The sequence below is a fragment of the Exophiala spinifera genome (genome assembly GCF_000836115.1).
Source record: "Exophiala spinifera strain CBS 89968 unplaced genomic scaffold supercont1.7, whole genome shotgun sequence".
In the NCBI taxonomy this organism is placed as follows: Eukaryota; Fungi; Ascomycota; class Eurotiomycetes; order Chaetothyriales; family Herpotrichiellaceae; genus Exophiala; species Exophiala spinifera.
The window spans coordinates 1,981,422-2,002,930 of record NW_015622519.1 but is presented as its reverse complement, the minus strand read 5'-3'; the positions used below and the strand labels follow the sequence as shown (position 1 = coordinate 2,002,930).

Sequence of the window (21,509 nt, the reverse complement as noted above, 5' to 3'; positions counted from 1 at the left end):
CAGAAGAAATAGTCACACGAAGAAAGACGTTGCGAGGTGGAGCAGGAAGGCGAGAGACTGTGACTTATTATCAGGTCCGTCAATGCGTCTGTATGCGTGGTGTGTGGTGTCTGTATCAATCTAGATGATATAGATGAAGCCTGTGGATCTGTGTGATGAGCTTGCCGGTCGTTGGGAATTCATGGTCGAGGGCCGAGCAAACTTACCAATCCTGGTCACTTTCAGGTCCATTGATCACCTTCCTAGAGTCTACCAAGTGCAATTTGTCCAGCTCTCTAACGATTTCACCCGCCATGGACCTTGCGTATTCCCTGGCTAGTGGAGGGCACTCTCTGTTCTTGTGGATGACACTCAACGGCCAGACCATTGACCTGGAGGAGGCGGAGAATTTTGGGCCCGCCGACGTCGCCCGCTCAACGACCTCGGGCAGGCAGCCGAGTACCTCCTTGGCGATTTCGTCCGCGAGTCTGCGAGCGTTCTCCCGAAAAGCGGCATAGTAGGCGGCATCTCGAAGAGCAACTCGGTAGAAATGTTCGGTTTCAGGGACGGGTAGTACTTCCTCTATCGCCAGACGCGCTCCGGCCGATGCAACTTCCAAGAGGAACAACCGGATCATGCGAAGCGTGTTCCAGATTTTGACTAACCGAAGATTTTTGTATCGATATGCAGCGCCCTGGTATGCCCAGGAAGGCGTGTCTTTCTTTGAGCGAACTGTGTATCCAAACTCTGGATCGTCTGCTCGAAAGAGAGTAGCAGTCTCCCGCTCAAGAGCAACTGCATCGTCAAAGACTTCGTATAAAACCAGCATATTCGTCTGATAATTGGCAATGCGCGCTTTTAAATGAACCGCTCGTTGAAAGATCGGACTCATTCGATTACCAACATCCTTTGAATCAAGAAAAGGCTTGGCCAGGTTACTCAGCGCCTGGAAATCCTCAGGAAGGTCCGCAAATCTCTGCATGCAACTAGCATATATGTTTGCAGCGGTGTGGCCGAAAAGGCAAGAGCCGGTGGTGGATTTGAACTGTCCTGGCCCTCGGAGCTGGAGAAGTTTGGATGCGCCGATAAGGTGGGTAGTCCATTCCTCAGGCGATCTCGCACCAGCAAATACTATGCTTTCGAACGTCCCCAAGAGAAGAATCGAGGCGAGTGTATCGTCGAGAGCAGCCGTCACGGGGTTTGTGAGCGACTTGTTGATTCGATTCAGAGCAAGAACATAGGATTCCCGGCTTCTGTCCATGCACCCCCAGTGTCCAGTTTGTCGGGCGTAGGCTGCGAGAGAAGCGGCCGTAATTGCGAGGTAGAAGGTGGTGGCCTCGCCAACTTTGCTGCACCTGTCATACATGCCAGGTAGATACTGTTGAAAGGGGCTAGACACAATGTAGAAAGTCATGAAATAGGATACGGCGTCGTCGTCCGTGTTCAAGTTCAAGACTCCTCTCCAGGATTCTACCAGTTGAGTACCATCGGCAAAAGTGGCTCGAGCCGAGCCACCCTGGCCTCCTGTTCCATATGCCCGCGATTTGAGTCCTACGCGTTCAGTCTCGTCCCTGATGCGCAAGTCGGACGTAGGTCTGTACCCTGGGCATAGGATGCGTTTCCGAGCGCATTGCGAGCACCCAGGACGTAATTGGTCACACTGGTCAAATTCTGTCAGTTTCAGGACAGTTTCTACCAATATGCGCACACGACACACTGCGAGCCCTACCTTTAGGCGCTTCTTTCGGCAGGCGTGACAGGCACCCGACGGTCGCCCGCTAAATACCATCACTCTACTTTACGTCGCACACACTACCGGACGAGCTGCAGGCATCTGCAGCTGACAAAGAATACGATGATAATCTCGAAAAGAAGAACACGACTTTAAAGGCATTGCCAAGAAGTAAAGGAAGATGCGGGATAGAAGAAGCCGAGTCCCGAGTCAGAGCATATTATTAAGGCCGCCAACTTGACTCATGACCCCACAGTGGCTCTATTGAAGGCACTCGTAGTGCTTATTATCTTGCAACAAGGGCTAGAGGGAATCGACATCGACTGGATTGAGTCACATACTGTGCCTTCTCCGATGCCAATCAACATGATCAGGATATCCCGTGAATTGTATCAATAATGACGCCGACAGCGCTTCGCAATGGTTTCCTACATGTCTTCAAGTATCGAAGATGAATCGGATACCGAGGAGGCACGAGGCCAGCCCCTTCCTCCTACACACTTCAGGACTGGTGTACGCTGTCCCAATAATCACATCACTCCGTGGTTGACTTCCTCGTAACCATTCCACCGACTTTGGCTTCTGATTATAAAATAATGCACAACCCCGGCACGATTGACGAGGAAGACCGTCAATTTTATCAGGAAATATCCATCCTTTCAATTTGAAACTTCCTCTCGGAGCTCAAATTGCTGATAAGATGTCTTTGAATCGGGCTTGACAAAGTCGTCTTGAAGTACAGCCGATATTCCAAACATCATTGCAAGGGCAATGGCAACGATCTCTTCCAGCACGCTCATGCACAAATAAATTGTAGCATCACCAATGAGAACCGCAAAATTGGACCACGACGTGTAGTCACTGAGTGCGGAGTACACCAGCCGCACCAACAGGAACGGGTAGGAAAGAACACTGGCGAGAAAGAGCTTCTTTTGAAACGCCCTGAGCGTATGGCGGAGCTTGAGATATAACAAGCCACAGACGACCACGACTACCGCAAAGACGGCCAGGAAAACGCCCATAGACGCCTTGACGATACTATTGGGATGGTAGGTGGTGTCGCTATCATTAGCAGTACTGACTCCCGCGATGCCCAGGCCGACACCGATAAAGCAGGCCGCGGCCAGAAGGTTGAGGAATTTCGGGTTGACCTTTGTGTCTATATCACTGAAGTATTCCCCAAATCTGTCAGTGTACGTTCCAGCATGTCTGTCGGGAGGTTGTCGACGCAGGGATCACACTCACATTTGTCTGAGAATTCCGACATAGGTCAGCAACAGAGGTGCAATTCCAATGAGTTCGCATACAGCCACGGCTACCTCAAGATTGTAAGAGTCGTGGCTGATGGTCAACAACGAACAAATGCTGCCCGCGATCCGGATGAGGGCTAGAACCACGGCGAATCGCCAGACTTTTCTGCCGGCCTTCCAGCCAGCCCGCTTCCAGATAAAGAGCGCGGCGGCAAAGATAAAAGGGAACACGACAAGCTGGAGGATGGCAATGCCGTCGCGATAGGTCACAGTGCCCATGCTTGCACATAGAAATTGTAGATACAGAGGAACAAACTGGGAACCTAATGCTGGAAGAAAAAGAGTTGGCAGCGGTTCCGAAAGAATCAAAGGGCTCAAGGGAGATTGATATACATAATGCAAGCCGAGTTGTATTCTCGCCTTCAGGGCCACATCAGCACCGTCGGGGAAGTCCTGCGACCAATACACGTCTCAGACTAACCGATTATGGTGGGCATTTCGGAACTCGAGCCCCCTCGATCCGCAGATCTGCCTTTTTGACCTAGTCATTGGTGGCCGTGAACCTTGGTTGATCAAATCACTCTCCGTTTTGATCAAAAGTGTGAGACTTTTTGCTAAAGGGTTGGTTCAAGGCTCGTAAGGGGAGCTCAAAACTCCGAGTCCTTCACTGGACCAGCTGCAGGGACCATTATAATACGAGCCGGGAGATCCTCAGGCAGTCATTTAGAAACAGCTAGACCTCATTGGGCATAACGCGCCTGGAGTACTCCGTAGGATATCCATCATCTAACGTTATATATCTTATTAGTTCCTAGTCACAATCTCTAGGCAGAATCATTGTGACTCTACCCAACTCGAAGTCCGCATGCGATAGCAAACCGCAAAAGATTGTGTTGACGCCTTGATCGAACATCGAATGAGCCGCACAACATGACTGAAAGCAGTCCCGAGATCGTTTTATACGACCTGGCCTGCACCAAAAACGTGTGCTTCTCTCCTGCCGTATTGCGAACGCGTTTGATGCTCAACTACAAACATGTCGCATACGAGACGATCTTTCTGGAATTTCCAGACATCGAGCAAACCTTGAAAGAGCTGTGAGTCGCTCTCGCCCTTTCTTGTGTAACTTTTCCTTTCTTTTCTTCAATCTGCAGATTCCTATTATGGCAACAGGGACATGTTACAGAAATCAGTACTGACACGTTGATATTGCCCAGCGGTGTGGCACCCCATGACACTAGATCAGATTCTGAACCCAGATATACAGTGCCTGCCATTCATCACGTCCCCTCCAGCACATACCTCATGGACTCGCACGCCATCGCGGAGTTTCTCGAGTCAACATATCCCACCCCGCCTTTGACGCTGGTCTCGAGCTTCATCAACCAGGTTTCTTGCAAGGCTCGCAGCGCTTTGGGACCCGCCTTCCGCTCTTCAGTGACACCACGTGAGATTCGTATACTCCCACCGCGATCGCAAGTGTACTTCCGTCAGAAGAGGGAGGCGCTGCTCGGACATCGTCTCGAGGACTTGTTAGATTTGGACAGAGAGGAACGGACGTGGAACGACCTCGCGGACGAGATCCGCGCCGCTGGGGAGTTCATGCTGACCAATAAAGCGAACGGACCGTTTGTGCTCGGCGCCCAGCCGAGTTACACCGACTTTTTCATCGCAGGATCACTCCACTCGGCAAGGATGGTGGACGAGGGGATCTTCGAAAGATGCACGAAGTTTCCTGGTTACAAAGAAATCTATGAGGCGTGTCGCCCATACATGGATAAGATGGATTGAGAGGGAGTAGGGTGGCATTTACACAACGGCACTAAATAGTAGTATAGTTGAGGTCATGCGTATCTCTCGAGATCATCAAGGCTTGACTTTCGCGCATATGAGCCTCTGGCTCTTCTTATTGTTCGACCCAACTACATCCCGGATCCTGAGAACTGGAAATTCTCTCTCGCTCGTTCTAACCGAGTGAGAAGCGCCGCTTTGACTCGTCCCCGGCTGAGCGTAGCTCAGTGTAGCCAGGTGCTTGTTCGCGTGGCATCCGAGACGTATGTGCTCTCTGGACCTCGCCTGGGAACATGCTGGATCCGTGATCTCTTCACACATTCGCTACCTATAACTCAATGTCGGTGCAATGAGATCCTCTGCATTTGATCACCGAAGTGGGAACACGTTGACAGGACACGGGTCGACCTTCTGCGAGCGCCGTAAACCGTGGTCGACTTCTTCCCGACCGTGTGCAGAATCAGAAATCGTTTCAAGTCCCCCATATCGCTTTATCTTCCCAATACTCAATCAGTCTATCGTGTTCAGGGAGAGCTTTTTGAATTTTCCAGTCAGAGATGCTCCATTTGGGTTTCTAGCATGCCCGATCCTGAATCGAAAGTCGGCCGATGAACGCCTTGCGGCATCCTGTGCGGCGGCGAGAAGACCCTCCATGGGAGGAAGAATTTCCACTCCTCTAGCCTATAGAATATGTAGATCCCCGAACCTTTTAGCTTGGGAGGTCAGACTCGTCAATAAATCCTATTTTGACCCCTAGACATCGCCAAATCCTGGGCGTTGCATAGAAAATCCCTTTTTCATCAACCAGCATCGCGAAAAATTTGGGATAGTAATTTTATTGACATCCAAGCTCTCGTTTGACCACCTGTGGGCCGTCAACGAGAAACGGACTACTACAAAATTACCAGAGAGGGTGGCCGAATCCGCGGCCACAGACATTCTCTGGGGTTGGAAGACTATATGTCGATAATCTACATGCCCGGCACCCTTCCACCACTCGCCTCCAAAGCCGACAAGATCTCCCCGATCCAGGTCCATCTGAGGTCCCTTCCCAGCCCGCGACTCTTCCATTCGTTAATCGAATCTGGAAACATGGGCACATTCGGAGCTCTCAGGGAAGCGTCGTGGGCCAGGATGACGAAAACATTGTCGTCACCGTCGTATTCCTGCATGTGTCCAACTGTAGCCATGACCTCTTCCATGTTGTGACCAAAGCTCGGCTGCCATAACGGGCCTTTCGGGTCCCGGTTTCGCGACGTCTGTAAGTCCTCGTACCATGCTCCCGGACAGAATGGCACGGGACGATCGTGTTGTGGGAGTTGGAGAGAGATGGTGTCTGGCAACGGTAGGTATTGAGACGGGCGGAACTCTCCACAATGGTGTGCCGCATCGCCGCCCATGAACACGAAAGTGTCGGGCGAGGTACTTGTGCGGACCAGTGCGCAGAGATGACCCACACAATGGCCCGGACTGTCGAGAAGGTACATCGACCCGTCTTTGAAATAGTCGTAGGCGGGAAACTGGCCGATCCTGACGACCTCGGATTCTTCGAAGGTGATCTCACGCACCGCGCGCCCTCTGTGACTCAGATCAGACACGATATTCTCAGACACCACGACCGCAAAGGCATCTGATCAGAAGGTACTTACTCTACGTCGCTCGGCAGGATTCCACCGAGCGCCGAGTTGCCGTCTCCTGCCAGGAAATGTTCCTTGAAGCCGCGACCGACAACTAGGTCCGTGTGGCCTGGAAATGTAGACATGTCGCCGGTATGATCCCAGTGAGCATGACTAGGACTACAGTCAGCATCGGTGGTACACTCCCGGCCGACCCCGGGGAATATGCTTGCCTCCAGATTACGGCGTTGATCCTCTCCTTGCCCACGCCGGATTCATCCAACAGCTCAGATGCATTCTTCTCCACAACTGGCCGATGTCCCACCATTTTCAATCGTTCGGTGATTGCCGGTGAGAGGTTCTCCCAATCCTTGCGGATTGCGAGGTCGAACAACACCTTCTGGCCAGAGGGGTGCTCGATCAGGAAACAAAATGACGGGGCATTATGCACATCTATACCCTTTACTGTAGGCGTGAAGAGAGCGTGCGAGGGCACATTGTTGACGCTGGCTATATCGATGATCTTGACAGTCGCCGATGTCACTGATGGAGGGATGTGGAGGTCGATTCTTGCAACGCCTGCATTGTTGGACGTGCCATTTGCTTGGTCTTTCGCCATTGTCCTCTGTTCCGAGAATAGGTGTGTCGATTTCTTCCTGAATACTAGATATCACGACGGTTGAGCGATGGTACGTTAAAGTTGGTTATGTGAAAGAGGAGTTTGGCTTCTCGAGATACCGCCAGCGATGACCTTTTATTGTGAACGAAGCCGCACAGTCGATGATCGACCTGGGAATCCCTGCTCTTGTCGAACAAGCATCACTCGAAACTGGTCACCAGGCTCTGCTTACATCCGCAACCCCGTCGTTGAACGCCATCGTAGGATGCAGAACGACCAGAATCTTTCTAAGCTTTGCCGCTTCATTGGGGGTTTCGTTGGGTGGTTGTACTGGACCCAAAGTGCCGTGGGTTCTCGGCACCATGGCACTTCGGTATTAAGAGCAAATGAGAAGCTTCGGCACACACTGTGCTCCGCGACCCACTCCAAGCTCCAACTCCCCATGGGCCGGACACAACTCTGGAGAATCGAGCAACTCGTTCCAAAAGCTCTAGGACTGTGGTGCTGTCAGTAACGATGTCCACGGGACTTGGCAGGACAATACCTGACGGGTCGATGGAAGAGAGAGCAACGCAACAGGCGATTGCTAGGTGGGTTCCAGGAGCCTATTAATGATTCGTGGTTCCCTGAATTCCACGGTTGAGGTTTTACGACCTCTGTACAATCATGACAACAACAGCACCTCAAGAATCGCCGTCGTCAATACCGGATGAAGCCCCACACACTTCGAGTGAGAAGACGAGGATATCCATAACAGATGCCACCGACGTTTGCCAACAAGCTCTGCAGCGAGCGGGCTTTACGTACGAACAGTCTGCCATCATTACCGACCATCTCATCGATGCAGAGCTCCGGGGGCACCCTTTTGCGGGAATGGCGCGGGCACTAAGCATCATCGACTATCTGAAGAGCAATCCGGAGATGAGACCCCAAGGGCGAGAGATCGAAGTGACCCGCGATGGACCGGCGTTTGCTCATCTCGACGGCCACGACTCTGTAGGTTACTTGGTGGCCAGCCGTGCGACGCAGATGGCCATCGGCAAGGCAAAAGCTACCGGTGTTTCGGTCGTCGGCGCCAGCGGCCTCTGGTACACGGGCAACCTGGCATATTTCAGTGAGATGGCATCCCGAGAAGGCCTGGTGACGTTCATCGCATCCAACGGCACTCCCATCGTCGCACCCCATGGCGGGGCCGAACCCAAATTCTGTACCAATCCGTTCTGCATCGGCTTCCCTACCTCTGACCGTGAGTCTCCCGTGATATGGGACATTGGCACCAGCAACATCATGTACGCGCAGGTGAAACTCGCTGAGCGGCTGGGCACGAGTCTGCCCGCAGGATCGGCGGTCGACGAGGAGGGCAACTTGACCACAGATCCTCTCAAGGTTGCGCAGGGCGCTCTGACTGCCTGGGGTGGCCACAAGGGTAGTGGTCTTGCCATGATGGTGCAGCTCTTGGGCATCGCAGCTGGCAGTACCGAACCCCCGCCTTTCCTCTCGGGGTTTGGGCTTTTGATTGTGGCTTTTGACCCGTGTGTGCTTCAGCCTCTTGAACGTGTACAGCGAGACGTAGACCGGTTTTGTGAGAATATCAGAGCCACCAAGATGCTCCCCGGCTATGGACCTGCGAGAATGCCATTTGAGAGGAGCGCACAAGCAAGACGGGAGGCGAAAGAGCAAGGCTGGTTCACCGTGCCGGAGGAGGTGATTAGGCAGCTTAAGTTGTTATAGCAGACACCGGGCAGTACACTTGTGCTAGGTTCCCTGCTGAAGGATTCTGGTAGCCTGTGCAAGTGTAGTTCAAACTTGGTACATGAGGGAGGTACTTCGTTTCCCTGTGTGAATGCGTTGACGCCATGCCCAGATCCGCTTATAAACCCGCAACTTCGGCTGTCCCGCCTCCCCGGGGCCACCTGTGCGGGGGGTGAATCATGCCGGTTTAGGTGCCCATCTGGGTGAGCTTGACCCGGAGAGGGCTTGGTGTCTGCTATAGATGTGGCAAACCGCCCAACTTCCACACGACTCTCATCAACCCCCTCGACTCCCTCTATCCTTGCGCAACGTAGGTACGTTCAACCCAGTCGGCATCAATGTCAGGTCATGTAAGATGTTTGTGATCGTCAGATCTTGTATTCGATAATTCAGAACGATGACTACTGCCGCCAGCCAACAACTGCCTCGCAGGGGTCGTGCGAGAGTTGTTTGCGTGCAGTGCCACGCACGCAAACTGCGCTGTGACTACGAGACCCGATGCAGAGACGGCCATCCATCTTGTCACAACTGCCTCGAGTCGTCCGCTTTGTGCAGGTGAGTCGCCACCCTGCTCCTCATCGTTCAACTTCTGGGTCTCGGGCCCACGGGTCAACCTGTTGCTCTTCATCAGTCCCCTGTGCGTGCACTGCCCCCAGTATATGAGACGTCGAGTGAGGAGGAGACGATGCCAGCTATTGGTGAACAAGTTAACCCGTGATCCAGGCCACGGCTTCCTAAACGCCGGAAGAAAGACCCCATTAATCCTCGAGAAATGACAAGTGCTTATGCACCGATCCGTCCTGCGGTAAGCAATCAACCGCAGTCTCTGGAACTACCAACGTCGATCCATGAAGTTTCCGTGTTAGCCGACGTCGATGTCGACATGAGTTGTTCAACACTCCTGCAGGGGCAACCAGGACAGAAGCAGCAGCAGCAGCAGCAGCAGCAACAACAACAAAGACAACAACAGCAACTACTCCACCAACCAACATCGCCGCGGCCCCAGCTGCAACTTGCGCCGGCTCAAGCGACATTACCATCGACTTCGGTAGGGAAGGAGAGATCATCCTTGCCAGACGACGTACAAGGCCCTGGCGCTGAAGATATCAGCCCCGAAGTGCCCTCAACCGTCTCCCATGGTCGTTCTCCGGCCGTGGGTTATCTCGGCGGTAGTGGATTGTTGAGACTTTTCGAACCAGACTATAGAGGGATTGCGGCTGCTACGACTAATACTGCCGACCAGCAGGAGCATGGAGTGGCCAGTGGTCGCGTAGGCTCTTTGGCAGACAACGACGGCAGCCTGCCTCCTAGTGAGCTCCAAGAAAGCTTTGCAGAGACGTATTTCAACTATTGCTGGCCTTGGTGCCCGGTGCTGGACAAACAAACATTCAATGGCGAAATCGAGGACATAACTTCCCCTCTCCTCATCAATGCAATGGCCTTGTTGGGAATGCAAGTGCGCCCGCCTATAATGCAACACGCCCGAGCTAAGGACTACTATGACCGGGCAAAGATGCTGTTTTATATGGACGAGGAGAGCGACCCGCTGATATGCCTGCAATCCATCATGCTCTTCTACTGGTGGGCTCCACGAGGGTAAGTCAATCACCTCCGTGTTCATTGATTCAAAAGCATATTGGCTGATCACAGGTGAAAGGCCGTCACAAGTACACAAGGATGCTTCTTGGTGGTGGACTGGCATTGCCATCAAGTATGCACAGCAGATGGGTTTACATCGTGAACCGAGAAATGTCGAAGATGTTGGTGGAGCTGCAGCACAAGGCTTGAGACGGAGGATTTGGTGGACCCTCTTCGTGAGTCGGTCAAGAATTGACAACCTCACCCTCGCTCTCAAGTAGACATATCTAAGTGCTGCAGGCCAGGGAACGTTTAACGGCCATGTGCCAAGCTCGACCTCTCACTATCAGCCCAGAGGACTGTACCGTCAGGGAACCTTCGCTTGAAGATTTTGGGTCCTCGTCGGACGATCCTCGCGCAGAGATCTTCATCTACTGGGTTCGCTTGTGCGACATTATCGGCCGCATCAGTCAACATCTCTCACGCCCAACAGAGGGGGGACAACCATTTTCTTTTCCTACTGCTCTTGCCGAAGAACTAATAGCGTGGATCAACAACCTACCTGCTCGTCTACAATTGCCCGACATGCCAGACCGATCGCGTCGCTTTGATCGGGATGTCCTCAAACTCCACTTGCCCTATCTTACTACAGTCACTATCTTACACTTAAACTGGTCGTCGCAGCATCCTTCACAAGCCTTTCCCGAAGCCTACACCGCCGCTGTCCTCTCCGCTTCGTGCGTCACCCGCATATTCAAAGACCTTCTCGCCAGGGGAAAGATTCGGTTCTTAGGAGCCATAGCATGTTGGTACGTTGGGACGGCCATAGTTGCTCTCCTACATACTCAACGTATCGACACTCTTGTTACCCCAGGAGCGAACGATATCCGCATTCTCAGAGTCGCATTGAACGAATTGGCTGCCCTCTGGCCATCGACGGCCATCTTTGTGAAGGGATTCGATCGACTCCGCGCTTTCGAACATCTGGAAAATACTTCTGGAGGACCCAATAGTGGAACACTTTGCCAAGGATCTCAGCTACAGGGCACAGGCACGACTGCTTCCCAACCGGCACAGAGACAAACACAGGAAGCGCAAGGGAACGCTTCTCCAAGCGGCATTCACCTAGCACCGAACGACAACCCACCACTACATTATTCTTCCTCTATACAGGATGTCCACCTCCAGTGGCCCCACGGTATCGACTGGCAGAGTTATTTCCCACACGTCACAGGTCGCACATGTGGCCTGGCAGAGGTGTTGTTGGCTCAACCGCATCAACCACCTTTGGACATTTGGGCTGGGTTATCTTCCCTCTCATGGTTTGGTACAGGAGACTCTACGTCGCCGGCACAGTTCCAGAACCTGTTCGATCCCACTGATACGATGTTGGACCCCTTTCTGGAGAATCTGTCGGCGTTGTGTTGGATGGGAGAGTCAGGGGGGACAATATGAGGCTCAAAGCACAATTGCTTCCATCAAGCACTACTACGACTCCTAGATCTAGCATTCTCTGTAAAAATGACCTAATGCCGATTCAACAGATTCCTGGTGAAAATAGAGGATCTACAGCTTCAGAGCGTCGAGGATTAATTTGACCTCTTCGCCGGCAGTCTCGAGGATGTGGCCTGATACATACTCGGGCTTCCAGCCCAATTTCTCTCCATTTCGGGCAATGAATGTACATCTGGAACAATGTGAGTGTCAGCAGCTCCAAAACGCTTGGTGACGTGTGTGTCGAGGATGAACTTACGTCCCGGCCAACTGCAACGAGACAAACTCTCTAGGACAGTTCAATCCTTTGGCCATCAGCTCGAGGGCTTCTTCGTTTGCCGGGACCACGTCCGCGCTCTCCACCATTCCGCATGCGGCGAGTTCTTGCGCCATGGCGGTATATAAGTCCTTCCAGGCGACGCTTCCAGATGCAGCGAGGTAGTACCCTTCCTTTCCGTGGCTTGGGTTCTCCCCGGCCAGTATGGAACGGAGGATGTGGAGGTACAGTGCTGAATTGTCTCGGACGTGGCAGACCGGCCAGATCTGGCAGGGAAACAGAGGGATTGAGTTAGCTTCGCGCTTCCGTTGTGGACAGCTTTCCCGCCAGCACCACCCGTTCGTTGATGAATGCCGACGAAAGAAGAGGGCACATACCGCTTGACCCGTCGAATTCACGTCGTACACCCGCCTTGCCGCTCGGGCAGCCTTGACGATAGCAACTGTTTGAATGGAGACCTTGTTGGCGAACCCTTCGCCTTGGCCGTCTGTTCGATATCGGTGTTAAAATCTGAAATGCTTGCTACCTTCGACGATCACGACGCAGAATTTATAGAAACTCACACACGATACAGGGCACAAAGACGTAAGTGTGCACACCGAGCAGATCGTCCAGCTCGACTACCTTGTTGTTCGCGTCAATAGCCTTGGGAGGAAACAATGTGTCAGTGCCAAACAAAAATTCACGCTTCCGTTGCCGAAGAAGGACGAAGCGCACATACTTACCGGTCCCAAGGGTGCGAGCCGCGGAGTTTGCGCCTTCTGAATCTCATATAAATCCGGCGTGGTGTCCGGGAGCTCTCGGTCGTGCGGCGTTCCAGCGTGGCTCGAGAAGATTTTGGCACCGCTGGTCTAGCGAGTATGAGCGTCAGAACAGCAACGCTGGCATCAGGTTCTGTCTTTTCCTACGTGCAGGAAAGGCTTTGTTACATTTTCGTTGAGAAACATACATGTAAGAAGTGGACGTCAGCGATTCCCGTGATCCTCTTCACCTCCGCAAGAGCCTGGATGAAAAGGATCTGCGACTCTGCGGAGCTAGCATCAATGAGGAAGAACACTACGGTGATGTTGTTCGAAACAATGGCGTCCCGCACGGCGGCTTCGTTCCTGGTATCGAATCGCAGTGGCTCCGCGTCGTACAGTTGCTTCACAGCGCGGGCCTGGTCGTCTGTCCGCACCAGGGCAAAGAGCTTCTCGTATCTGGGTAGGGCGACTGTGTTCCAGCGTGCGAGGAGAGTGCCGCCAAGGTAGCCCGATGCTCCGGTTACGAGAATGCGATGGGACATGTTGATGGTGGAATTTTGTTCTGCACAACGGGGGAAAAAACAACAACCGCAGAGCCCGTGTGTGGTTGGCAGTTCTTATTCTCTTGAAGATCCAAGATCTGATCTGCCCCTTTGGTCGTGGCTTGACGTCTGGACGTTTTCCAGGGTATCGTCTCTGACTGGATCCTCGATGCGCGGTAAGGCTCGGGAAGCATAGACCTGGCCTGGATCGGCCGAATCTCCGTGAATGGGCTATCAAATCGCTCTGTCCCTCCCTTTTACCCTTTGCTGGCAAGATAAACGTCACGATTTCTAAGCTGTTGGGGTAGTCTCCACCAAAGATTGAGTACAAGATTACCAGGAAGAGTTGCTGTTTGATCCGAAAGTCCACGGACGAAGGATGCGGAGGCCCAAGGGAGTCAGATGCGAGGCTTACCAGGACCCTGAGGGGGAGGGTGGTTCTTCCTTTCCTTGATTTGTTGAAGTTGCCGAAATGCCGGACAGAAATCCCCACCCCGTTAAGGGCCGAATGCGGTCCACTCGGAACGTCCAAACGGCGGCCGGCCTGGGGAAAGGTGGGCTGTACAATCTACAGTCTGTACAAAACGCCATATCACTTGGATTTTCAGCGTTAGCTTTGGAATCCCCTCAGAAATCTTGAACCGATTTCTACTGGGCGGGCGGTATTGAGTTGCCGCGGGAAGTGGTCAAAGGCAAGGCTAACTTCCTCAGGGGGCATGGGCCACCATGATCTTCTTTGTGGTGAAGACACTATCAGCAGCAGCAGCAGCACTGTAGTACTGATGACGACCAAGACTAAAATAGAGATGTCGCATTCGAACGGAGATGCGAGTATACAGATGCCACAAGACCATCTACAGACACAAACGGGAGTTGATGAGACGATTGAGCTGCCATCATTGACTCAACTCGCGGTACAACATTTGGAAAAGATTCGAAAGGGCCGGTTGAGCTCCGAAGTGCGAGACAAGACTGTCCTATGTCTACTTGACTATTTGGGCGCTCTGGTCTCTGGACTGTCGGCACCCTGGGCGACGAGTCTGCTGAGATATGCTCAAGTCAGTAGTGGTGGAGGTGGCGGCGGCTCTCCAGGTCCGGGCACTTCGTCACAGAGCGGGTCGAATGTCATGGGTCTGGCCACGAGGTGTTCTGCCGAAACCGCGGCGTTCACGAATGCTTCGATTGCGCACAGGTGAGTGTATGTCTAGAGAGACGTACTGTTCCTGTTTTGTGTCATGTCTTGCCTCACTTTGGCGAAGAGGGAGAAACCTGAAAAAGAGAAAAGGGGGTCTTTCTTTGACTGTGTCTATTCGGCACATCACCTACTGACACCTTTTCTTTGCGGAATCCAGCATCATACGAGATGATATGCACCTTGCCGCGGGCGCTCACATAGGCGTCATGGTCATTCCCTCGGCACTCGCGCTCGCCCAGAGGGACCACTGGTCCGGCGAACAACTTCTGAAAGCAGTCGTCGGCGGCTATGAAATGGCCGTCGCGCTGGGCAGCGCGGTCCGCCACTCCGGCACCTGTAATCCGCATTTCCGCCCCAGTGGGATTGTAGGAGCTTTTGCAGGCGCCTCTACCGGCATCGTGGCCGACCCTACCATCACCTCTGCCCAGGCCGCACACGCGCTGGGCCTCGCTGCTAACATGGCCGCGGGGTTGAACGAGTGGCCGTGGGCTGGGGGCGTAGAGATGACGACACAAATGGGCGCTGCGGCTCGCGCTGGAATCACCAGCTACGACCTCGCAAAGGCCGGGATGGGAAGTAGTCTGTCCGTGCTGGAGGGCAAGGACGGGCTCTTTGCAGCATACGGATGTGGTGACCGAGATGTCGCCGCGACCTTTTTTCGTAACTGGCTTCATGCTGCAGACGCAGAGTCAAAAAATGACAAAGCAGCAGGAGGAGGAGTTTCATACGGTACTGGAATCATGGGAGTCAAGTTCAAACCTGTGGCAGGCTGCAATTTCATCCAGACACCCGTGTCAGTTGCGCTTCGAATGCATGATAGCCTCTATGTCGATGTCCATGCCAAAGCCAAAGCCAAAGTCAACTTCCAAGTCAATCTCGACCTGAAACTCAACATGCCTGTAACCGGTATGACGCCGATTATGTCGACCACCACCAACACCAACACTGACGCGATCGTGGATGTCGGTGACATAGACCGAGTCACTATCGTAACGACGTCGCTCGCCCGAGCCTACCCTGGCTGCGACCATGCAGGACCCTTTGAAAAGGTCCAACAGACGAAGATGAGTCTACAGTACGGTGTCTGTGCGGGTTTGCTGTTCGGCCGCGTCGACGAGTGGACGTACTTGCAGTTCTCCAACGAGGATCTCATCTCGCTCTTGGGCAAATGCGTGCTCGAGACCGACGCAGCGTTCGATGAGGATCTGCACAAGCGAGGGAGACAGCCTTGTCGGCTCGAGGTCAGAATGAAGAAGAAGGGTAACGGAGCGCAACTTGTGCATCGTGACTTCATGGCTGACGTCCCTTGGTTGAACGATACCCCCGGCGCGGCTGTGGAAGAGCGCTTTCGGAAGGAAGTGGCGGCGATCTTTGACCGCCGTGCTCCTCCAGATGTGACAAACCGCGACGTTGTCGACGATATTGTTCTTGAATGTCGTCGTCTTCTTGAAAATGGTTCGAGTTCGGGTACAGAGAGGCTCTTTGATTTGTTGGCCTCGCCTCCTCAGGGTCTCCCGGTACCAAGTTAGTTAGACAGCGTGTGGAGGCGGGCTAGACACAGACATGGTACTCAAAAAATCGCAAAATTCTGGAGAATACACCTCTTATCGAAATTTCTGGGCGCAGTGCCGGGAAGATATTCTTTGGTGAAACTGAATAATTCTCAGAGGGCCAGCGCCTTCTTGCTCTAAGGACAAAAGTAACCCTTTTGCATTCAGATCCACAGGTCCGTAGACTGACAGCCTGAGTCGCTATGTATAACCTACATACCCATATCTGTGCATCATCTACAAAGAACCCCGGTGGTAGCCGTCACCCACACGGGTCACGATCATTCCTTCTGCCCCACAGGCTCCAATTTGGAGTCGACGACCTTGACCGTCTCATTCTCCAACAGCACTGCCTTGTCCAGGTTCTTCCTTGCGGGGTCGATATCAGAGACAAGCAGTGCGCTGACGAGGGCCAACACCGCAAACCCTAGGGCCGTGTAAAACACGACACGGAACGCCTGGACGTAAGCTAACTTGACCGCGTGTTGGCTCGCCGCGATGATCTGAGCAGTGATCCCGGGCACCTTGGCGTATGCTGCGGCGGTGTTGGAAGCAGCTGCGACCATCAAGGCTTTCAGATTTGCCTGGTCAAAGTTCAGGCCTGCAATCGCCTTTGCTAGTTGCGAGGGCAGGTTTTCCTTAAATTGATTGTCGACAATGGACGAATAGATGGCTGTGGCGACAGCTCCGCCCAGCAGACGGAAGGTGGACAGGGCTCCGACCGCGACACCCCTACGGTTGACATTGTCAGTTGTTCAATATCCTTGGATCGAACCTAAACCTGAGACAACGCTACTACCAATATAACATGGAGTGTAGCAATTGGCCTTTGCAAGCACTTACATATCTGCTTGGTCTTCTAGATTGAGTGACACCATACTGAATAGCATGTAGAGAGGCTGGTTGATGAAACAGGACATCAAAAATACCAAGGCAATTGCCTTGCCCTTGTCATCAATTCCGACGGTGGATAGGGCGCCGACAAAGGCCGTCTGGCAGCAAATGAAGCCAAAGATTTGCCATTTTTCATGTCCGAAACGCGCACAGAAGACCCAGACGGAGATCAGGGAGACTTGGGGTGCAAAAAGGTCAGTTTTCCACGGTGGGAAGAGCAAAGGTGGAACGCGAAGAGAGCTCACCCCAGGTTGCAAGTGTGGTAAGGTTTGCGTAGATGCCCCGAATGATGGGTTTGTCTGCAGGAACGAAGAGGAGAGCGGATTCGCGAGGCCAGATGACCTGCATGCTGTAGTAGAGCATGCCACAGCAGAAACCGACCAATACCAGAACGTTGTATCTGCATACGTTGATAGTGTCAGCTGTTTGTGCCTCCAAAGGGGGAAGCGACGAGGACAGGCCAACTCACCCTCTCCATTGTCTGAACAAACGAGGAGGAAACAATGGGTACTTAAGGTTGGCATTGAAATCCCATACGAACAGGAGAACGAGACACAAAAAGCCGACAATAATCGGCGCGATGACTTCAGCACTTTTCCAGGGGAAGCGGCGGCCACCAAAATTCAATCCAACCAGGAACAAAGTGCAACCGGCGACGAGGAGAAAGAGGCCAACATAGTCCATCTCCTTCATCAGTGACAGCCGGGAGACGCTTTCGGTTTTGTGTTTGGTTTCGAACGATGGTGGGCGGTAGAAGCAGAAGAGAAAGATGCCGGCAACCCCATGGAAAGCACACATGTACCAGTATGCGCCTCGCCAGGTAATGGACGTGTGGGCGATGAAGACGTATGTGATGAGGGGTGCGAAGATACACATGATGGCGCTGGTGCCATAGAGGCCTGTCGATACAGAGAGGAAGGAGTATTAGTAAAAGGGCCGATATGCCTTCTTTTCTTCCTGGATTTACTGCGAGGGTGAAGCACACTCACCGAGAGCAGTCAGGCGGTATTTGTTAGGAATGAATTCCATGATGCACGCAAATCCCATTTCCTGAAATCCCGAACCGATGCCGAACATGACACCGCTGGCAATCATTTGACCAATGCTTTGACCTGTGGCGCCCACAATGGTACCCAGGAACGAGATCAACGCCCCAGCGAGCATGAAGTATCGTCGACCAAAAATGTCACTTAGACGACCACCAACGGAGACGAGGATGGCAGCACCGAGACCCCAAGTGACATTGATCCAAATGTAGTCAGGGTCAGGACCGAGATCGGCGTTGATATAGGGTGCCGCTACTGCGGGAATGAGCAAGGTGTATTCGTAGGCGCTCAGTTGACCGCAAATAGCCTGTCCGAGAGAAGGGTCAGTCAATTGTGTAATATTCATACGAGTGCAAGAATAGAGAGACGAACCAGGAAAGCTAAGACGGTCTTCAAATTGATACCGTCCCAGATCTCGTGCTCGACGTGGACAGATGCTGCGATCTGACCGTCGACATGATAACGGGTAGAGGTGTCCTCAATCTGGACATCTATAGGAGTCTTGTCGACTGCTTCCAGATCATAGTCTTCCATCTCTATGAGACTGCTTCGGTGTGTGTCTTGATAAGTGCTGTGGTGGTATGACCAAGTCTCTGGTCTCTCATAAATATAGATAAAGTGAAGTATGAAAAGCACACTGGAATCGGTCCTGTATCTTGATAGACATATTCAGGGCCAATGCGGAGTAAAATCCGGGGTACTTATAACCCTGAGCACCATGTGCCGGGGGAGATAAAGGAGCAATTATGGAATTCCATCGTGGTCTTGAAAGGCTGAAACGTACTTGTGGTCGTTCCTGTACAATTTGCCGCCTGGGGTCTCGACTTCAGCCGCCTCGGTAAGGACCCACGGAACGGCAGTAATCTCCCAGTAGGCATTTGAGGGGAGGTCGGCAATCCGTTGTCCAGCGAGTCTCATTGGGTGAGACTGCCGGCGTTGAGACGGCCGAGATGTTCGGAATCCGGGTGTCTGTCCAGATGCTAGCGGGCACTATACGACATTCGAGGAGTGAACAGCCAGCAAACGACTGACTACATTCTGACAGGGCTTGTTTACATATCTTGATATGATCAGGGAGTTAGACGTAGCGTAGACACATTTCCAACTCAAGTCAGGTAGTGAATCTGGGAAGGTTTTTCCTGAGGCGAAACTACACGCTAAGTAGTTGACTTGATGGGTCAATCAGTGTCATAACCGTGTCTCTCTATTCCTTCCTGCTCATGGCCATGCATCGCCTCTAGCTCTGAACACAGTTCGTTGGATCTTTTGAAGCCAGTGGTTCTCATCCGTACGGTCGTCTTCCTCCGCATCTATGAAGCCGTCCTGACTTACCGATTCGGAGCAAATGACAAACGAGTGCCCTGTGAGAGATTGGCACAGGTCAGCTTGTCCGGTCATGCGCTCAGGTCTCCGCGCCAAAAATAAGATCACATAGCATATATCCTTACCATTGATGCTCTTATCACATGAAATCCTCATTATACACTTGACAGCACTCTCGATGGTGGCGAATTCGACTCCGTTCTTTGCCAGCCTGTCCAGAGTTTCTTGTGTTTGAATGGCAGTGCGAATCCAGCTGAGACCAATCATCTAAGTCAAACTCATTCTGATAGGCGAGGGAGGTCGAGATAATCAACTTACGCCGGCGCAACGTAGGCTACTCGGATGCCCTGGTGAGGTGCGTTCCGTCGAGCAGTCCGCATGAGTCCACGGAGGCCCCATTTCGACGTCGAATATTCCCAGCTCCCCTTGAGAACCACGATCAGCCCAATGGAGACGAAATGGTCGATATGGACGTACTAGATTATCACAAATACCGGCGATACTGCCAATGAAGATAAAGCAGCGGTCTCGATCCGGAGTCTGATCACCGCGTCTGAAATAGTGTATGGCAAGTTTGAATGTGTACATGTTGCCGACCAGGTTGATGTCGATGATGTGCATGCTGGGTTTCGTCGGCTTGGAGAGGGGGTCTTCAGGACATGAGGTGTGAGATCACGGACGGCCTTGACGCGAAGATCGTTTTCGCACCTTCTAGAGCCATCATGGGGTCGCCTGCCCCTCTACCAACACCTGCATTCGAAATGACGATGTCGACCGTCTTCGATGGCGACTTTGTCACGGCCGCCTCGAACATTCGGACTTGATCATCCCATGAACTGATATCACACTTGACAAAGCAAGTTTTCTCCCTGATGACACGCGTAAGTCTCTCGAAAAGGCATTGAATACAACCGGGCACTACTCACGGACTCAACTCAGCCTCAATGGCTTTCCCTCTTTCTTCATTGACGTCGCAGTATGTCACAAAGGCCCTGGACAGTGAGCACAATTGGTATTTCGACCCCTAACATTAACTGGACGACGTGTGGAAAGTACCCGTTCTTGACAAACTCCCGAACATATGCCTCTCCCATGCCATTGGCCCCTGGCAGAAGACTCGTGTCAGCATCAACTCCTGTACGGTTTCACGCTGCGCCTGGATGGCGGGGCATACTGGCATTGACATACCTCCAGTTACAATCACACTCTTGCCTTTGCACTGAGTCTTGTCTGGCACCACGCTACAGTCCACGGGGCCGGTATATTCGTACACTGCTGACATCTTGAGGGCGGCGGCTAGGTACTTTGTGAGCTTGGATTTCTTGCCGGAACGGTGTCTATCTTGTAGATCTGGATGTTTTCGTTCTTTGAGAGAAATTAAGGCTTGGATCCAAGTCGTCCGTTAAATGGCTCTGCATTCATGAAGACCGGGGCCGAAAGAGCCCAACCGTCAAACAGGCCTGCTCAACCACGATCCCAAGAACATAGCCGTGCATCGCCTGTGCGGTGGTGGTGTGGGGAATATCTGGAGTCGTGGAGAGATTCGAGGGATCCGCGGCAAGTTTGTGTCTGCCACTCGGCACCGGCAACTATGGCCAATGGCAACCAATCGGTCCATAAGCTGTGTTTGTCCAGCCGCTTCATCAACACCATCTCTTAAGCCCAGATCTGCTATGGGCAGTGATCAACCCACCATCTTCATATCTCAACAAGTACCCATTGGTCAGTCATGATTACCGAGAGGCTGTCTCTATGGAGAAATCTTGCGTAGAAAGCTACCGATTGGCGGCGGAGCGAGGAGAAGTAGATCCAGATGGAAGAGACGCCAGTGCCCATCATCATCACGATGCCTTGGGGCTATCGATGGCTTGAAGAGAAGCCGACTGGTTCCGCCTGAGCTTCTACCGCCGCCCCAGGCCGCAATATGCTGAGTCAATGATGGTATCTGAACGACCGAGACAACTCCACGACCATAAAAGACACATGCACGCCAAGGGCTGAGATGCTCAGAACCATAAACTCCTGAGCAACTATCTTGAGATCCAAGGCTTTGTAAAATTTTGACAGTTCTATCATTGTCATTATCGACGAAGTCTCATTCAAAGATTTGCACGCAGAGAGACAGACA

General features: G+C 52.6%; 10 protein-coding genes across 10 annotated transcripts; 4 read left to right on the top strand and 6 right to left on the bottom strand.

The window, feature by feature from the left end:
- Positions 1-202: 202 nt before the first annotated feature.
- On the bottom strand, positions 203-1,768 carry PV08_09727 (uncharacterized protein; the record flags this gene model as incomplete). The annotated part of the gene is made up of 2 exons (XM_016384043.1): positions 203-1,639; positions 1,709-1,768. The coding sequence occupies 2 exons, from the start codon at positions 1,766-1,768 to the stop codon at positions 203-205; spliced, it is 1,497 nt and encodes a 498-aa protein (XP_016232666.1).
- A 602-nt stretch (positions 1,769-2,370) lies between these two features.
- PV08_09726 (uncharacterized protein) lies at positions 2,371-3,240 on the bottom strand (the record flags this gene model as incomplete). Its single annotated transcript, XM_016384042.1, has 2 exons — positions 2,371-2,878; positions 2,957-3,240. 2 exons carry the CDS (start codon positions 3,238-3,240, stop codon positions 2,371-2,373), a joined length of 792 nt encoding a protein of 263 aa, XP_016232665.1.
- Positions 3,241-3,891: 651 nt separating this feature from the next.
- PV08_09725 (uncharacterized protein) lies at positions 3,892-4,752 on the top strand (the record flags this gene model as incomplete). The annotated part of the gene is made up of 2 exons (XM_016384041.1): positions 3,892-4,058; positions 4,179-4,752. 2 exons carry the CDS (start codon positions 3,892-3,894, stop codon positions 4,750-4,752), a joined length of 741 nt encoding a protein of 246 aa, XP_016232664.1.
- Positions 4,753-5,723: 971 nt separating this feature from the next.
- Positions 5,724-6,987, bottom strand: PV08_09724 (uncharacterized protein; the record flags this gene model as incomplete). Its single annotated transcript, XM_016384040.1, has 3 exons — positions 5,724-6,330; positions 6,402-6,542; positions 6,584-6,987. 3 exons carry the CDS (start codon positions 6,985-6,987, stop codon positions 5,724-5,726), a joined length of 1,152 nt encoding a protein of 383 aa, XP_016232663.1.
- Positions 6,988-7,653: 666 nt separating this feature from the next.
- On the top strand, positions 7,654-8,718 carry PV08_09723 (uncharacterized protein; the record flags this gene model as incomplete). The annotated part of the gene is made up of 1 exon (XM_016384039.1): positions 7,654-8,718. The coding sequence occupies one exon, from the start codon at positions 7,654-7,656 to the stop codon at positions 8,716-8,718; it is 1,065 nt and encodes a 354-aa protein (XP_016232662.1).
- A 793-nt stretch (positions 8,719-9,511) lies between these two features.
- PV08_09722 (uncharacterized protein) lies at positions 9,512-11,772 on the top strand (the record flags this gene model as incomplete). Its single annotated transcript, XM_016384038.1, has 3 exons — positions 9,512-10,335; positions 10,397-10,553; positions 10,618-11,772. The coding sequence occupies 3 exons, from the start codon at positions 9,512-9,514 to the stop codon at positions 11,770-11,772; spliced, it is 2,136 nt and encodes a 711-aa protein (XP_016232661.1).
- Positions 11,773-11,883: 111 nt separating this feature from the next.
- On the bottom strand, positions 11,884-13,373 carry PV08_09721 (uncharacterized protein; the record flags this gene model as incomplete). The annotated part of the gene is made up of 6 exons (XM_016384037.1): positions 11,884-12,004; positions 12,071-12,354; positions 12,466-12,575; positions 12,652-12,733; positions 12,814-12,939; positions 13,038-13,373. 6 exons carry the CDS (start codon positions 13,371-13,373, stop codon positions 11,884-11,886), a joined length of 1,059 nt encoding a protein of 352 aa, XP_016232660.1.
- Positions 13,374-14,179: 806 nt separating this feature from the next.
- PV08_09720 (uncharacterized protein) lies at positions 14,180-16,097 on the top strand (the record flags this gene model as incomplete). Its single annotated transcript, XM_016384036.1, has 2 exons — positions 14,180-14,565; positions 14,726-16,097. 2 exons carry the CDS (start codon positions 14,180-14,182, stop codon positions 16,095-16,097), a joined length of 1,758 nt encoding a protein of 585 aa, XP_016232659.1.
- Positions 16,098-16,399: 302 nt separating this feature from the next.
- PV08_09719 (uncharacterized protein) lies at positions 16,400-18,592 on the bottom strand (the record flags this gene model as incomplete). The annotated part of the gene is made up of 6 exons (XM_016384035.1): positions 16,400-16,850; positions 16,962-17,190; positions 17,258-17,412; positions 17,482-17,911; positions 18,002-18,365; positions 18,431-18,592. 6 exons carry the CDS (start codon positions 18,590-18,592, stop codon positions 16,400-16,402), a joined length of 1,791 nt encoding a protein of 596 aa, XP_016232658.1.
- A 684-nt stretch (positions 18,593-19,276) lies between these two features.
- Positions 19,277-20,663, bottom strand: PV08_09718 (uncharacterized protein; the record flags this gene model as incomplete). Its single annotated transcript, XM_016384034.1, has 8 exons — positions 19,277-19,419; positions 19,507-19,634; positions 19,700-19,806; positions 19,859-20,031; positions 20,090-20,250; positions 20,308-20,373; positions 20,438-20,486; positions 20,570-20,663. 8 exons carry the CDS (start codon positions 20,661-20,663, stop codon positions 19,277-19,279), a joined length of 921 nt encoding a protein of 306 aa, XP_016232657.1.
- Between the last annotated feature and the right edge of the window lie 846 nt (positions 20,664-21,509).